The following is a 17302-nucleotide window of genomic DNA, read 5'->3' on the forward strand; positions in this document are numbered from 1 at the left end:
TGCAAAAAGTTTTCTTGATGATTTATCTTAATCTTTGTAATTACAGTCTTAAATTTTTTCTTATTGAACCTCTAGGACAGTCGATGACCAGACTTCAGGATTAGGGGCAGATACATTAGGTGGCAGCGGCAATGCTCATCATCACTATCACAACTATCACCCTCATCCTGAAGATGGGAGCACCTCATCCCAATCAAAAACAGCCAAGGATGCTGCTGGCAAGAAGAAGGAAGAGCCCAAGCTAGTTGTCAAGAAACCTAAAGAAAAAGTAGATGCCTTGTCACAGTTTGACCTGAACAACTATGCAAGTAGGTTTCCTGTTTTAGCTTTCTTTACCATGCATGATAAAAGGTTTGTTTGTATTTTTGTTTTGTTGTTTTGCACAGAATGGCAGGTACCAATTAACCTTCCTTTGTATTTAGGGAACATTTGTATTTCTTATTGCCTTCCAGCAGAAGGGTACAGTTTACCTAGATCTAATATTTGCAATGTAATTGAAGGGTTTTTTATAATTGTATTTCCTTTTTTTGTCTATTTTCTGTCCTCTGTCAGAACCTATTTTTATTAGCATTATAAGGCAATAATTACATAATAGGACGCTAGCTTAACTAAAATAAACCTCATACAAAATTTTCTTTAAAGGGGCTGTCCACTTCCTCGACAACCCTTTTTAAGGGAAGTTGTCCCCTCTTTTATAATAAAAATAACAGCGACCTCCCACACCGGTACTGTTTCAGGGATGTCGGCACCGGGGCTTGCATGACATGTTACGCGAGTGCTGCAGCCGATCAGTGGCCGCTCTGTCTGCTTCACTCACTTCAGATGGACAATAGTCTAAGTGGAAGTAATGAGAATACAGTAGCCCAATGCGGGTTGCAGGGCTGACATGGCATAACAATGTCAGGGGAGCCCTGGAGCTGATGTAGCCGGAGTGGCGCCAATGCAGCAGGTGAGGATATGTTATTTTCTAATTTAATTGAGGGACTTAAGGGGTTGTTCAGGCAGTGGACCACCCCTTTAAGCTTTTGCACATAGTGCTTCTTTTACCTGTGCTCCACTTTAATGTGTTGTAGGTGTTGTAATAATAGATGATCATCCTGAAGTAACCACTCTAGAAGACTCTCAGTCCAACCTCAATGACGGTTTCACAGAAGTGGTCTCCAAAAAGCAACAGAAACGTCTGCAAGATGAAGAGCGCAGGAAGAAAGAAGAGCAAACGGTAAAGGTATAATCTTGTAACTGCGGCGCACTTGTAGGCATGCTCACAACTGTGTGAGGCTTTACTGCACCCTGTAGTGCTGACCGATGGGCAGTGAGGATTCAGGGAGACGCTTTCTTCTTGCTTGCTTTATAGGGTTATTTAGTTGCAGCCTTTTGTGGCTGAGATGGGAATAACTCAATCATGATGCTGGGATATGTTTTCATAACATCCATGGAAATGAAGAATGAGTTAAGGAAACTACAGATACTCCATCTATTATAGGGGGCTCCTGGATGATGATGTTCCTGTTGCAGCTTTGAAATGGATAGTATCTCTACAGTTTTAAATGGCATCATCATTTTTTTTTCCTTGCGATATGAGCAGTCATCATTTATTAGCCAGTTTCCTTGATTTCTTTTTTTTTTTTAAACCCCACTCCATCGTGGGTTGTTTTTTTTTTTTGTTTGTTTTTTTTTTTGTTTGTTTTTATTGCAGCGTTAGAGTGGTGCCACCAATCCAAGTTCACTGTCCCTAGTATTACACTTACCGTCTGCTGTCTTAAGCTGTTTCCAGCCTCTCTCTGGTCCCGTGCCACCATCTTGTGACCGCAACTTCTGATTGTCCGGAAGTCAGATGTAATGGTCACAAGTTCTCAATGCAAGTCTATGGGGGCCTTGTTCTGGGCTGTTATAGACTTACATTGATCAGTGACTTCTGGATCACCCAGAAAACAGGAGCAATTTGACAGGTCATAAACTATTGGAGACCGATAAAAGCAGCGGCGATAATGGAACAGGACGGCAGCTGGTAAGAATAAGACCGGTTAAAGAAAGTGAAATAAAGAAAAGCTAGAGTGGTTAAAGGGGTTGTCCAGTCCAAATTGATAATTCTGCAGTCACTTTGTATGACTGCAGTCTTATGAATCCCCCCAGCTCACACAGTGTGTGCTGCATAGATTTGCAGGTTTCTGAGCCGCGACCAGAGGGTATGTATGGGTTATACATACTCCCAATACTCGCAGACAGTCTAGTGAGCATGGCTAACTAGAGGGCACAGCCTTGCTCTATACAAGTGTATGGAGAGGAAGGTCGTGCCCACTAGTCGTGAGTATGTATAGCGCATACACAGGGCCGTATTTAGAGTTTATGCTGCCCTAGGCACTCCCCCTTTGGTGAGTATGACACTATCGGCAGTGACTTTGGCAAAAATCGCTGATGTAGCCTTTTGCAGCAGATCCGGCAGTTTTCCTGCATCTGCCGCGTAACGGATCACTGCGTTCGGCATCATTCATTACCTATAGGACTTGCGGACATGTGCTGCACTTGCGGTTTTGCCGCCATCTGGCAAATGCGGTACTTACAGCAATGGAAAAAAAACACTGCTAGCAGAGTTTTTTTGTCTCGCTGCAAGTGCAAAACATCACTACCTGTCCCTGCACCTTGCTAGCTCATCCCTGATCTAAAACTACACTATAAAGCTTTAGAAAAACAATTTATTAACTGACATATTCCTATGGTAATGAGGGCCCCAGGCTACGGCGTAGACTGGGACGGGCAGTGTCCGGGTCTCCATTCTCTCTCTATGCATACCCTCAGTCTCTGCCTCACTGCCTGTGCTGCACTGTGCACAGACATCCCTCCACCGATCCCGGTAATCACTGCTCGCAGTAGCATACCGGCAGAGGTGTGTCTAGGTTTTCTGGCACACGGGGAAATAATTCATTTTGGTGCCCCCCACCCCCTTTCCCAAGGACATATGCAATTTGCACACTTAGTCATGTACCCACGAGCTCCTCTCCCTAATGCTCTCAATGTTCAGTGAAAAACAGAGAAGCTCGTTGTCACAGGACAACAAGTATGAAAGTCGCATTTGAGTGAAGTGTCCATGTGATGACTACTGGAACCTGCACAGCTGAATCCTGACATCGCAGCTTCTGAATTCTTACAAATAATGCACTGCACACTTTTAGGATTCTCCCTTGCCGGTGGACAGTCATGTCAGCACAAGCATGTGATTTGTATAATTCTGACCACATTCTGACTAGACGTGCGCGGCCTCGCTCAGTTCATTTTCATTAAATGAGGACACATGTCTAGTCAGCGCATGACTGCATATATGTAAATCGCCAGCATGAGCGAACCCTGACAGCGTGCAGTGCGCTCCTAACATAAATAAAGAAATGTGAATTACCTTATATACTCGAGTATAAGCTGATCCGAGTATAAGCTGAGACCCCTAATTTTGCCACAAAAAACTGGGAAAACTTATTGACTTGAGTATAAGCCTAGGGTGGGAAATGCAGCAGCTACTGGTAAATTTCAGAAATTTTAAATAGATGCCAATAAAAGTAAAATTGATTGAGACATCAGTAGGTTAAATGTTTTTGAATATCCATATTGAATCAGGAGCCCCATAAGATGCTCCATACAAAATACGCCCCATATAATGCTCCATAAAGTTCATGATGGGCCCCATAAGATGCTCCATAAGAAAAATATGCCCCATATAATGCTGCATAAAAGGTTTATGATGGCCCCATAAGATGCTCCATAGAATGATATGCCCCATATGCTGCTCCATATAGGTTGATGGCCCCATAAGATGCTCCATAGAAAAATATGCCCTATATGCTGCCGCTGTGATAAAAAGGGATTTTCTGGTACTTACCGTAAAATCTTTCTTGGATCCTTCATTGGGGGACACAGATAACCGTGGGTGTATGCTGCTGCTACTAGAAGGCTGACACTATGTAAAAAAGGAAAAGAACAATAGCTCCTCCCCGACAGTATACACCCACCGCCGGTCACTGAGCACCTCAGTTGGTGAAAAAAAGCAGTAGGAGAAACAACCATAACTGAGAACACATGAGTACCAATTCAATCAGGACTTGTAGGCCCAAACACGGTACCAGGAACAAATAACCAGGGAGAGTGCTGTGTCCCCCAATGAAGGCTCCAAGAAAGAGATTTTACAGTAAGTACCAGAAAATCCCTCTTTTTTTATCGCTTCATTGGGGACACAGATAACCGTGGGACATCCAAAAGCAGTCCCAGGAAACGGTGGGCAGAAAGGCAACGAGAAAAGGGCTCAGGTCGGCCAGTGTGTGACCGCCACCTGCAGTACCTTCCTACCAAAACCTGCATCTGACGAGGTCTGGGTATGAACCCTGTTAGAACCTTGTGAACGTGTGCAAAGACGACCAGGTTGCAGCCTTGCAAACCTGCAAAGCGGAGGCCTGGTGACGAACAGCCCAGGAAGCACCGACAGCTCTGGTGGAGTGGGCCCGTACCCCAGGAGGTGACTGTGTCTCTCGAGCACGGTAGGATTCCGTTATAACAGAACGAATCCAGCGAGAAATAGTGGATTTGGACGCTTGAAGGCCTTTCCGGCGACCCTCAGCAATGACAAACAGAGAGTTGGATTTGCGAAAATGGGCAGTTCAAGAAAGATAGATCCGAACGGCCCTGACAACGTCAAGCTTGCGAAGAGACTTCTCCAAGGGGTGAACAGGAGAAGGGCAAAAAGAAGGAAGAATGATATCCTCATTGATGTGGAAAGTGGAAACCATCTTGGGAAGAACCGCGGGGACAGGTCTGAGAACGACCTTGTCCTGATGAAGAATCAGGAAAGGGGAGCAGCAGGATAATGCTGCCAACTCGGAAACTCTTCTAATTGAAGTGATGGAAAAGAGGAAGGCCACCTTCCAGGAAAGAAAGGGAGACGTCCTGAAGGGGTTCAGAAGGAACAGTCTGAAGGGCACTGAGAACCAAATTAAGGTCCCAAGGTTCCTGCGGGGGACAAAAAGGAGGAGCAAGATGAGCAACTCCTTGCAGAAAGGTCTTTACTTGAGAGATGGAAGCCAAGTCCCTTTGGAAAAGAATGGACAAGGCGGAAACTTGACCCTTTAGGGTACTGAAGGACAAACCCGAGTCGAGACCCGACTGCGGGAAACCCATAAAGTCCGGAAGGGAAAAAATAATCGGAAAGATGTCGTGTGTCTCGCACCACTGGAAGAAAGCCTTCCAGTACCTGTGGTAAATGCGAGAAGAAGCCGGCTTCCTGGCTCTGATCATGGTCTGTATGACCTGATGAGAAAAACCAGACTCCCTCAGAACTGCGGCCTCAACAGCCATGCCATTAAATGCAGGGACTGAGAACTCTGGTCGGTGGAAGAGTGGGCCCTGTGAGAGAAGATCTGGGCGGTCTGGGAGTCTCCATGGGGTATCCGCGAGCATGTTGACGAGCTCCGTGTACCAGGGGCGCCTTGGCCAGTCTGGAGCTATGAGTATGACCGGAATCCCCTCTAACTTTATCTTTTTTACTACCCTTAGGATCAAGGGGAGAGGTGGAAAACAGGTAAGGAAACTGAAACTGCGACCATGGGGTTACCAGGGCATCGTGGCTGATGGCCAGAGGGTCCCGGGATCTGGCCATGAATAGAAGAACCTTGTGGTTCATCCGATACGCCATGAGGTCGACGTCTGGGGTGCCCCAACGAAGACCAATCTGGTCGAAGACTGAGGGATGGAGAGACCACTCGCCCGCTGCCAGGCCCGGGCGGCTGAGGAAGTCGGCTGCCCAATTTTCGTCCTGTTTAAGTTTAAAGGTACCGTCACACTTAGCGACGCTGCAGCGATACCGACAACGATCCGGATCGCTGCAGCGTCACTGTTTGGTCGCTGGAGAGCTGTCACACAGACCGCTCTCCAGCGACCAACAATGCCGGTAACCAGGGTAAACATCGGGTAACTAAGCGCAGGGCCGCGCTTAGTAACCGGATGTTTACCCTGGTTACCATCCTAAAAGTAAAAAAAAACAAACACTACATACTTACCTACCGCCGTCTGTCCTCCAGCGCTGTGCTCTGCACTCCTCCTGTACTGTCTGTGTGAGCACAGCGGCCGGAAAGCAGAGCGGTGACGACAGCGGTAGGTAAGTATGTAGTGTTTGTTTTTTTTACTTTTAGGATGGTAACCATGGTAAACATCCGGTTACTAAGCGCGGCCCTGCGCTTAGTTACCCGATGTTTACCCTGGTTACCAGTGAAGACATCGCTGAATCGGTGTCACACACGCCGATTCAGCGATGTCTGCGGGGAGTCCAGCGACCAAATAAAGTTCTGGACTTTCTTCCCCGACCAGCGACAGCACAGCAGGGGCCTGATCGCTGCTGCCTGTCACACTGGACGATATCGCTAGCGAGGACGCTGCAACGTCACGGATCGCTAGCGATATCGTCTAGTGTGACGGTACCTTAAGAGTTTGAGAGATAGCCAAGATAAGACTATCTACAATAGCTTGCATGCCAGACGTCTGGTCTGAGACGGGGTCAGACCCGGACTGGGAATCTATGTGCGACCCAAGGTCCTCCTCCGAAGAGAGGAATTGGGGAGAGGTGAGCAGCTTGGGAACTGCTGAGGGACCCAGAGAGCTGGAAGAGGAGCCAGACAGAGGCCTCTTTCTAGAACGGCCGGCCGGAGCGTTCTTCGGAGGGTCGATATCAGGTGCGTGCCACTCGCCATGAGAGATGGTCGGAGCACTGGTGGCTGTAGATAGATGTGGAAGTCGTTCAAGCGCCTGGTCCAAAGATTGGGATACTTTAGTCAAGTCAGAGACTGACTGAGACATAGCAACAGCCCACTCTGGGGGAGGGGGAGTGCACTCATCCCGAGTTTCAGAAGCTTCCTGCGGGGCAGACATGGTAGGCGGACTGCAGGATTGGCAGAAGGGTGACGACTGACCTGCTGACCACTTTTTCTTGCAGCGTGAGCAAGCGTAATGAATGATGGTGGGTTTGGAAACAGAAGCCCCAATAGAGTTGGACATATGTAGGCTGTGAGCTTATAGTAAGAAAAAAAAGATTGGAAAGCTCTGCCTGTGTAAGTCTAAACTACTGCAGCGCTGCCTCCGGAGTATGAAATACTGCAGGGGAGGGTTGCTAGGGTATGGAAGAAAGCCTACCGTACAGGGAGGAAAGAGCTGCAGCTGAGCCGGTATCTGTGCCCCCCGAGCGGTGTAGCGTCCGGATAGAAAGCAGAATCCAAGATGGAGGAGGAATAGAGGCCTCGTGGGGAAGGGGGGGAGTGGTTAAGCGCACAGCAAATGACCGGGAAGAGAGAAACCCCTGATAGGTCCAGCTACAGAAGGGGGCGTGTGAACTGTATTAAAATATCGCTGGGCGCCAAGAAAGCGCTGGCGATTAGGAGGCGTGGCCGACCGGCCCGAACTGAGGGAAAGTGAAAGTAGAAAGGGAAGCCGCGGCGCCGAATGGAGGCAAGTGAATAGTGATTCGCTAGAGCCTGCGCGCGAGGACAACACATGGAATAGACGGCAGGGCAGCGCAGACAGGTCGAGGGAAGGGAGCCAGCGTGGAAATGGCGCGCAATACTAACACAATCCCCTTCCCCCCGGTATATCTTCATTATCTTGATCTTCAGCGCTGTATGGTGAGGGTCGTCCAGGGGCCCAAGGGAAGGCAGGGACGCTGGGGAGTAGAATCCTCTTCCAGGAGACTGCATCAACCCCCTTAGGGAAAAGGGGGGGAGGTCACCGCTGGTGACTACCGTCTCCCTCTCAGCCCTCTCCGAGGAGAGGGGTGAGGAGGAAATTCGGCAAGGATTGGCCACCACACTCACCCTGAGGCACCAATGAAGTCGCAGGGAAGAAATGTCCTGCCAGCAGGCCTGAGTGTTGCGATGTGGGCGACACCACACTGCTCGCTCAGCCGCTAATAATGGGAAGGCAGAGTGAATTAACACCCTGACACCCTAAAAGTTGATCTGAAAAACAAAATAAATAATTAATAAAACACAACAAACTTTCGAAAGCAAAAAATGATCAGCTGCGGATCTTGGAGATCCAGGTCCACCTCCTACAGACACCAAGCACAAACTGAGGTGCTCAGTGCCTGTCGGTGGGTGTATACTGCCGGGGAGGGGCTATTGTTCTTTTCCTTTTTTGCATAGTGTCAGCCTCCTAGTACCAGCAGCATACACCTACGGTTATCTGTCCCCCAATGAAGCGATAAATTAAAAAAAAATGACATAATCACCTCTCGTTGCTGGGCGTCGAGTGCCGGGGGCCTGAGCAGACAGGGACACTGGCGTGCTATGGGGGTCAGGTGCCGAAGTCGCCACTAGCTCAGGCCCCCGGCACTTGCGATATTCACCTGTCCCCGTTCCACCACCGCGCGCCGCTGTGTCTTCCGGGTCTCTGCATTGAGTGTTCAGGCAGAGGGCGGTGAAACGGGGACAGGTGACTATCGCATGGCTCACCCTCCCGTTATACTCACACTCCTGGCGCGGTCTCTGCACTTCCCTGTTTCGTCCCGGGGCCTGCAGCTCCTTCCAGTGTTGAGCGGTCACATGGTACCGCTCATTAAAGTAATGAATATGCGCTCCACCCCTATGAGTGGAGTTGCGTCCATATTCATCACCTTAATGAGCGGTACCACGTGACAGCTGAGCTCAGGAAGAGCTGCCGGCGCTGAGACCATCGGAGTTGCAGGCATTGCTGCACTGGAGGAGGGTGAGTATGATGTCCTCCAGACTTAAAAAAATAAAAATATTGCTCAGGTGCCGCTCCCCGCATCCTGGCACCCTAGGCAAGTGTCTAGTGGAAAATATGGCCCTGCGCATACATACACATCCGTCCCGTGTCTGAAAGCGGCAAATCCCTGCAGTGCATTGCTCTGGGGGATATTCATGAGTCTGCAGGTACACAGAGTGAGTGCAGACTTATCGATTTGGACCAGACAACCCCTATGAAGCCTAAAAAATGGAGTGCTGTCCATTGTGCTGCAAATTGGCCATATTTGCAGTCTACTGGTCTGCTCTTGTCTGCTGTGATTGTAGGGTAGGAAAGATACATGCAAGTCCTTGGTCTTCTGACCACTGTGCAGAGTATGATGATGTGGCTTCAGGGAAGACGGTCATAAAGATGAAATGATTTTATATAAAGAATCAGAAGTGATATGCTACTCTTCGTTAGACACTGAAGATGTCTCTTGTCATGGCATATTTCTCATTTATTCTTTATATGTTTGTTATAATGCACACAGCATGAACTATCCAATCTTGTAAGATACATGGGGCACAGACAGGATGTCAATGTATTACAACACGGTGCATACCATTTTTATAGTTGTGTGTGGTTCAGTGAAATGATTAGACTTGTTCTGATTAAATACTTTTAGGTTTGGAATAAAAAGGGTTCTGGTGAGAAGGGACGAGGCCAAAATTCGAAGCTTCCTCCCCGTTTTGTGAAGAAACAGCAGCAGCAAGCGGCCGCACTACAGGCCCAATCCTCCGGGCTTACTGCTCCACAAAGTATAACCCCGTCTGTACCCTCTGCAATGGCTTCCAATCAACCCCCAGCTTCTGCCCAGACACAGCCGGCAACAAACGGGTCCGAGTTTTCTGCACCTGTAAAACCGCAACCTCCATCACAGCCACCTAGTGCTCTGGGAACAGAGCTATGGGAAAACAAGATAACAGCCCCAAATGTTCTGAATGACCTGTCCAAGAAATGTAAGTAATATCTACTGTATTCCCAAGAATTAAAGGGAATCTGTCAGTAGGATCAACCTTCTAAGCCGTGTTTATGGGCACACAGGTCACAGGAAGCTGAATACAATGACACCTTGATATCTGCGATCTGATATTCTATTCCAGAAAAATCTAAGTTTTTCTTAATATGTAAATGAGCAGTTAGATCTATGGTCTGGACATAGATCTCTGCAATAATCTGCCTCCAGAGATTATACATGTTACCAGTGTGAGACATGTAATGACTGACAGTCTGCTCTCCTGATCTACATGTGTGTCAATGGTGACATCCCCATGCACTTATAATGGCCTCTGGAGTCAGATTCTCGGGGAGATCTATGTTCGGCCCATACATCTTAGCAGCTCATCTACATATGAAAAACTTTGATTTTTCTGGAATAAGACATTAGACTGCACGTTTCAAGGTATCATTTTATTCTATACCCTACGTGCCCATATAGACTGCTTAGGAGGGTTAATCCTACTGACAGATTACCTTTGATTCCCTTTAAGGCATTCATGTGCAAGGATTTAATATAGTATACAAAACAGTTTTATATAAGTGCGTAAAGGGAACCTGTCACCCCCCTCAGGCGTTTGTAACTAAAAGAGCCACCTTGTGCAGCACTAATGCTGCATTCTGACAAGGTGGCTCTTTTAGTTATGCTCCCTGCACACGCTGAAATAAACGTTTATAAAATGTGCCCCCTCATACCCTGAAATCGCCAGGGGGGCAGGTCTTTCCTTCCTAATCAGACGCAGTACAGCCGTCACCATGGGCCTGTGCGCGCCGGGCGCCGCCTCCTCTTGCTGCATTATTGTCCCCGACGCCTGCACTGTAAGTACGAAGGGCAGCGCAACTGCGCATGCCCGAAAAAAAAACTTAATGCGCAGGCACCGGGGACGATAATGCTGCAAGAAAAGGCGACGCCCAGCGCGCACAGGCCCCGAGTGACTGCTGTGCTGAGTCTGATTAGGAAGGAAAGACCCGCCTCCATGGCGATTTCAGGGTATGAGGGGGCACATTTTATAAACATTTATTTCAGCGTGTGCAGGAATCATAACTAAAAGAGCCACATTGTCATAATGCAGCATTAGTGCTGCACAAGGTGGCTCTTTTAGTTACAAACGCCTGAGGGGGGTGACGGGTTCGCTTTAATAACTGTAGAACAGTCTACTTTACATTTACAGGCTGTAGCTTGTCTTGCTCTCAGCTGAGAAGTGGATGCAGTGGTGTCAGATACAGGGAAACTTCTGTCTGATACATTGTTGCAACCCACTAGAGAAGGGTGTGGAGATGCTGCTGGACTGGATGTAGCTCAATCCACTTTTCCGCTTCTTTGTAAGGCCATGTTCACACTTTGGGCGTTCTGTCAGAATTCAGGTGCCAAATGGAGCTTAAAGTCTGACCGAACATGATTTCTTATTTAAAGGGGTTGTTCGGTGAAAGGCTGGGATAGGTGATCTGTTAGGCAACGTTCACACTAGCGTTGTGCTAGTGTGCGTCGGGTTAGCGTCGGGCGACGCACGCGTCATGCGCCCCTATGTTTAACATGGGGGACGCATGCGTTTTTGCTTGTTGCGTTTTGCGACGCGTGCGTCTTTTTTGCCGCAAGCGTCGGACCAAGAAAACGCAACAAGTTGCATTTTTCTTGCGTCCGATTTTCGGCAAAAAACGACGCACGCGTCGCAAAATGCAGCGTTTTTGCGTGCGTTTTGCCGCGTTTTTGCGTGCGTTGTGCGTTGCATCGCCGACGCAGCGGCGCACAACGCTAGTCTGAACGTAGCCTTATTGATCAGAAGGGATCCGACTGCAGCTGCCTGCCTAACCACGGCTCCATTAATTTTTTTGATGGTGCTGGAGAGCTTTGCTGGCAGCTTTTTCTGGCGGATCTATAGAAAATGAATGGCGCCATTGTTGAACATGCGTGCTGACACTCCATACTAATGGGGGGATAAATACTCCCCACTCTGCTGATCAGTGGGTAGGTGATAACAGGGGTCCTCCTGCTAGGCTTGACTAGACATCTGTTAATTTGTGCTAATGATTTGTAAAAATTGAGTAATTGTTTGTAAATTTTAGTAGAAAGTAAGACTATATTCATGTAATGTGTAACTTGCTTTTCAGTGGGACCTATAAATCCTCCACAGCCGCCATCTTCCAGTGCCTGGAATAAACCTCTAACAGGCTTTGTGTCCGCCACCAGTTCTGAGGTACAATCAGCCCCCACTGTATACAATACACTAAGATGATGGGGTATATAGAATATGTTGCTCACCTTTAAATTGGGGGGTATTTCCTTACAGACATCCAAAAATGGCCAAGATGTCACAGTCGACTTGACAATGGAAGCTATTCAGTTTGGCGCCCCTGCGTCCAGCAACAGTGACAATGAAGGGGCTCCGTCCATCTCCGAAAAAACAGAATCGCTGCCTGAGCCAAAGGAGCAAAGACAAAAGCAGCCTAGGGCTGGCCCGATCAAGTCCCAGAAGGTAATGGTAGTTTGTGTATTGTTGTTTAACAATATTACCACTTTTGACTTTCCAGTTATTCGCTCTCTCACATTGTCAGCCCTATGGGCAATGCTTGGAGTGGACCAGCAAGGCCACATACAATGGGCCAGTCCATTTACTTCTCCTGGCTGTGGTCTTGCAGTGATGGGAGATTAGGGGGATGCAGCTGTTAGACCCACCCGATCTAACAATATTGCATATCCAGTGGATAGCTGATCATTTTTGTAGCCTGGAATACCCCTTTAAGGCTAGATGGTCACCCACAATGGAGAATCTAGATATGTTAGAGTATAGCTATTCCTCCCTCGTCTCACCAGTTACATTTTGCTCCGTAAATCTTTTACATCATTTTTATTTTATGAGAACCCTTGATACATTGTTACTTGGTGTTAGCTGCCACAATACTATGTTGCACATTTCATGTAACACGTTTTGTAATATATATTTTTTCCTAGATACAGGATCTCAATGTAATTCAGAGCAAGGAATATCAACCAGGTCCTATTGGTAAGGAGCGATCATTAAAGAACCGCAAAGTAAAAGAAGTGCAGTCTGAGCCCGAGACTCCGGAAAAGCAGATTCCAAATACCGTTCACACAGCCGAACCTGTCACGTCAAAGGACACTAAAGTTATCACCGAGGTGGCCACTGAAATCACCAGTATGTTGTCTGTGTCTGCACCTGAATTCGGCACAAGCACCAAGGTACTAGGAGCCCGCCATGCGTGGAAATCTCATATGTATGTGCGTGTATAGGGACTAAATCCTTAAGTATGTTTTTTTTTTTTTTTTTTTTTTATCTGTAAGGAAACTGTAACAGACTACAGCAGCTTGTCCAGCGCCCTGCCTAACACCCTGCCCAACACTGCATCTACAGGCAGCTCCAAAATGGAGGCTACTTTGGTTCCTAATGTAAGTTTGGCTGATGTCTCTCTTCCTCCAGTGTTTGATTTGACACCTGAGAGCGGTCTCCAACCGAACACTGTCATTACAGGTACCCCTCCCTCACAGTCTACCCCTGTCTCGGAGAGAGACTCTTCAGCAGAGTTCAAGCTTAACTCCTGTGTCTCCTGCCACAGTAGACCTGACTCTGAAGGTACGGGGCATATATACAGAAAGTAATACTAGAAGTCTAAGGGCGTTATTCTCCATGCCAGGTGTCAGCAGGAGATCCACTTGTCTACTAGATGTTGGTGGCGTGGAACATGTTTTCTGTGGATACTTGCTGAGTGTCTACTCCTAATCCGCAGTGTGTGAGCCCACCCTTATGGCGTTCGTCCCTGCGATTTGCAGTTGGATATTTCAGAAGCTGATACTTATGTGATGTCCTTGTGATTTTGTCTGCTTAGTGTCAAGTCATCCAACATTCTTGCTGACATTTGTTCTGTATTATGTGTTGTTTTCTGCAGATGGAGTCTGCTCGCAAGGCCTGGGAAAACTCCCCTAGTGTTGCTGAAAAAGGCTCCCCAATCACCTCTGCTGCCCCCCCTACTAGCACCTCCGTAGTAGGGGCTTCCTCCAATTCCAGCACTGGGGTTGGTAGTCTATCTGCCAACAGTGGAAATGCTGGGCCACCTCCGCCCAGTAGCGTTCCCTACAATTCTTTCTCCAGTGCATCCATGCCACCTATCCCAGTAGCCTCAGTGACACCAACTACATCCTTATCAGGTAATGGGAACTAATACTGGTGTTCAATGTTCGCTTGGATGCATCCAGTGTATATCATGTACTGATGCTTTCTCCATCTAGGTGGTGGAACATACACAACGTCATCGCTCAGCACAAAAACGACCACAACGTCCGACCCTCCTAATATCTGCAAAGTAAAGCCTCAGCAGCTCCAGAGCAGCAGCAGTATGCCCTCCGCCAGCCACTTCTCCCAGCTTAGCTGCATGCCCTCATTAATGGCACAGCAGCAGAGCCCACAGGTCTATGTCTCCCAGTCTGCAGCAGGTATTCCATCTTTCTTTAATTTCCCACTTTATTTTTTTAAGCTTGGATTTTCTTTTATGTAGAATAAGAGAGTTTCTGCTGCTTCTCAGCTACAGAAAATGCAGCCTCAGCACCTCCTGTGTTCTCAAATGTGATTACCAACTTTTTTTTAAGCTTTTTACCCCCTTTCTGCCATCTGACGGAATAGTACTTCAGCTGGCAGTATTCCCCGCTTTGAGGTGGGCTTCGGCGGTGAGCCCACCTCAAAGCCGAGACATGTCGGCTGTTTTCAACAGCTGACATGTGTGTTCAATGGGCGCAAGCGAAATCGTGATCTGCCCATTAACTAGTTAAACTCTGACAGCTGCATTTAACAATCGCTCCCAGCCACGTGGCCGGAAGTACTCGCACCGCTGACCCCGTCACTTGATCGGGGGTCATCTGTGCGCTGCCATCAGAACCAGAGGTCTGGTTGGCGCTCATAGCAAGCCTGCAGTTCTGCTGCATAGAGGTGATCTGTGCATCACCTCTATGTAGCAGAGGCGATCGAGTACTGCATGCTTCTAGCCTCCCATGGAGGCTATTGAAGCATGCCAAAATTTAAAAAAAAATGTGTTTAAAAATATATAAAAACTATATAAAAGTTTAAATCACCCCCCCCCCCTTTCGCCCCAATTAAAATAAAACCATAAAATAAATCAAACCCACACATATTTGGTATCGCCGCGTTCAGAATCGCCCGATCTAGCAATAAAAAAAAAGTCTTAACCTGATCGCTAAACGTAGTAGCGAGAAAAAAATCAAAACGACAAAATTACGTGGTTTGTTTTTTTTTGGTCGTCGCGACTGCATTAAAATGCAATAACAGGCGATCAAAAGAATGTATCTGCACCAAAATAGTATAATTAAAAACGTCAGCTCAGCAGGCAAAAAATAAGCCCTCACGCGAGCACAGATCACGAAAAATGGAGCCGCTACCATTATCGGAAAATTACGCAATTGTATTTATTTATTTTTTTTTAGCAAAGTTTAGAATTTATTTTTACCACTTAAATAAAAGAGAACCTAGACATGTTTGGTGTCTATGAACTCGTAATGACCTGGAGAATCATAATGGCAGGTCAGTTTTAGCATTTAGGGAACCTAGCAAAAAAGCCAAACAAAAAACAAGTGTGGGATTGCACTTTTTTTTTTTTTTTTTTGCAATTTCATCGTACTTGGAATTTTTTTTTCACGTTTTCTGTTACACGGCATGATAAAACCAATAATATTGTTCAAAAGCACAACTCGTCACGCAAAAAATAAGCCCTCACATGGCCATATTGACGGAAAAATAAAAAAAGTTATGGCTCTGGAAAGAAGGGGAGTGAAAAAAGCTCCGGGGGTGAAGGGGTTAATGTTTCTAATGTTTTCCTTTCTTGTGGCACAGGTCCCGCTGCACAGATACCTGCTTTCTATATGGACACAAGTCACTTATTTAATACTCAGCATGCACGATTGGCTCCTCCAACCCTAACCCAACAGCAAGGATTCCAGCCGGGTCTTTCCCAAGTGAGTTTGTGGGGAAGGTTTTGTGCTTATCGCTGTAAAGAAATAATAAAAATTGAAGAGGGTATGTATCGTGCACAAATTGTGTGCATTCATCTCATGATAGGAACCCAGCAATACGTCTTCATTGTATGTCCTGAATTGCCAAACCAGATGCCTGATATGTGGTGTCAGGAGTGATGTACTTTTCTTGTATATGAACACATGGACTTAATTGACCAGAGGGATACCTCCTTTCTTTCTTGCTGGCCCATAGAGATGATCAAAGAGATTCACAGGACTCGGGTGTCCTCCAAACCACCTCTTACCTGCCGGAATCCTCGGCACCGCTTCTGATTATTAGACTATGTCGTCGTCATTCCTGCTCAACGCAAGCATGACGCCAGGTCTAGTAATCAGGGAAGAAGCCCTGGAGATCCTGGCAGGTAGGAGGTTGGCAGATGTCTGCTCCGGTGGCCGTGGACTATCGACATGGCCAGAGACCAAGCTGCCAATCATTTTCATCATTTGTTGTCCATCATCTGTGGTGCTGCCATGTTTGCTCTCTACTAGGGGGCTCCATAGCCAAGTACCCCAGCAGGAGGGAATGATTGATCAGAGCCAAAGGGCGAGTGGGGCGTCATGTAGGGTAAAAGTTATCTTAGGGCTTGTAGTATTACAGTGCATGCTGAAAAATAAAGGGATGTAAGTAAGTTTTATGAATACAGGTTAAGATAAAGGATCATTTATAAAAGTAATTTGACGCATTATCATTGTCAGTTTTTTATTTTTTTTTTCACTAGTATGCTAAAAAAACATTTCATTACTGAGGCACAAAGGATCACCTCTGACTTCTGTTCATTTCCAATGTTTGTTTTTTTTTAAGATTCCAATCCCCATCTACGCTCCTCTCCAAAGTCAGCACCAGGCTCAGCTTGGCTTAGCACCTGCTCCTCCTGTGTCCCAAGCCCAAGAACTGTTTACTCCTTCTCTCCAGCCTTACAGGTAGGTCCATTCAGTCCAGCTTGGTAATAACTGGTTCATTTAATGGAGAGAATGTAAATGAGAAGCGAATAGTACCGTAATTTAGTGTATGACTGAAATCTCCTTCCATCATCCAACCTTCTCCATAGGTCTCAACAGGCATATCTACAGAGCAGTTTGTCTCAGCCTTCCCCGGTTGTCTTGTCTGGCGCTACCTTACACAATTTCCCTGGAGTACAACACCAGGACCTTGCTAAAGCTCAGTCTAGCTTGGCGTATCAGCAGACCACCAACACCCAGCCCATTTCTATCTTGTATGAACATCAGCTTGGTCAGTCTGGTTTGGGAGGATCTCAACTTATCGATACACATATTCTTCAGGTAAGATATTCATTTCAGCAGAACAGGGATTTGCTTTATACAATTATTTTTGGGGGCTACTTGAAAACCTACAACTCCTGTTCACTTCACCTCCACAGACACGACAGGGGCTCGGCCAGCCTTCTAATCTGTATTCTGGGCAGCAGCCTAGTCAGACCAGCTTCTACAACACGGCTCAGTCTCCGACAGGCCTTCAGCAGGTCAGCTTTGGTTTCTTCA

The 17302-nt window shown here is 47.0% G+C and overlaps 1 protein-coding gene across 4 annotated transcripts in view; it reads left to right on the forward strand.

Annotated features, from left to right (window-relative positions):
• Positions 1-17302, forward strand: part of PRRC2C (proline rich coiled-coil 2C) — a 96947-nt gene that overhangs the window by 63743 nt on the left and 15902 nt on the right. For 3 of the 4 annotated variants that reach the window (XM_069737481.1, XM_069737484.1, XM_069737482.1), the window contains exons 17-30: positions 76-308; positions 1074-1225; positions 9395-9728; positions 11875-11960; positions 12054-12239; positions 12716-12964; positions 13067-13171; positions 13254-13355; positions 13669-13927; positions 14009-14212; positions 15621-15742; positions 16605-16723; positions 16852-17083; positions 17182-17283. In XM_069737481.1, the coding sequence (XP_069593582.1) occupies positions 76-308; positions 1074-1225; positions 9395-9728; positions 11875-11960; positions 12054-12239; positions 12716-12964; positions 13067-13171; positions 13254-13355; positions 13669-13927; positions 14009-14212; positions 15621-15742; positions 16605-16723; positions 16852-17083; positions 17182-17283 (2485 nt within the window). The remainder of the gene's footprint in view (positions 1-75; positions 309-1073; positions 1226-9394; positions 9729-11874; positions 11961-12053; positions 12240-12715; positions 12965-13066; positions 13172-13253; positions 13356-13668; positions 13928-14008; positions 14213-15620; positions 15743-16604; positions 16724-16851; positions 17084-17181; positions 17284-17302) is intronic. The other variant, XM_069737483.1, reaches the window with a different exon arrangement.

This window comes from Ranitomeya imitator, chromosome 8 (genome assembly GCF_032444005.1).
Source record: "Ranitomeya imitator isolate aRanImi1 chromosome 8, aRanImi1.pri, whole genome shotgun sequence".
Lineage (NCBI taxonomy): Eukaryota > Metazoa > Chordata > Amphibia > Anura > Dendrobatidae > Ranitomeya > Ranitomeya imitator.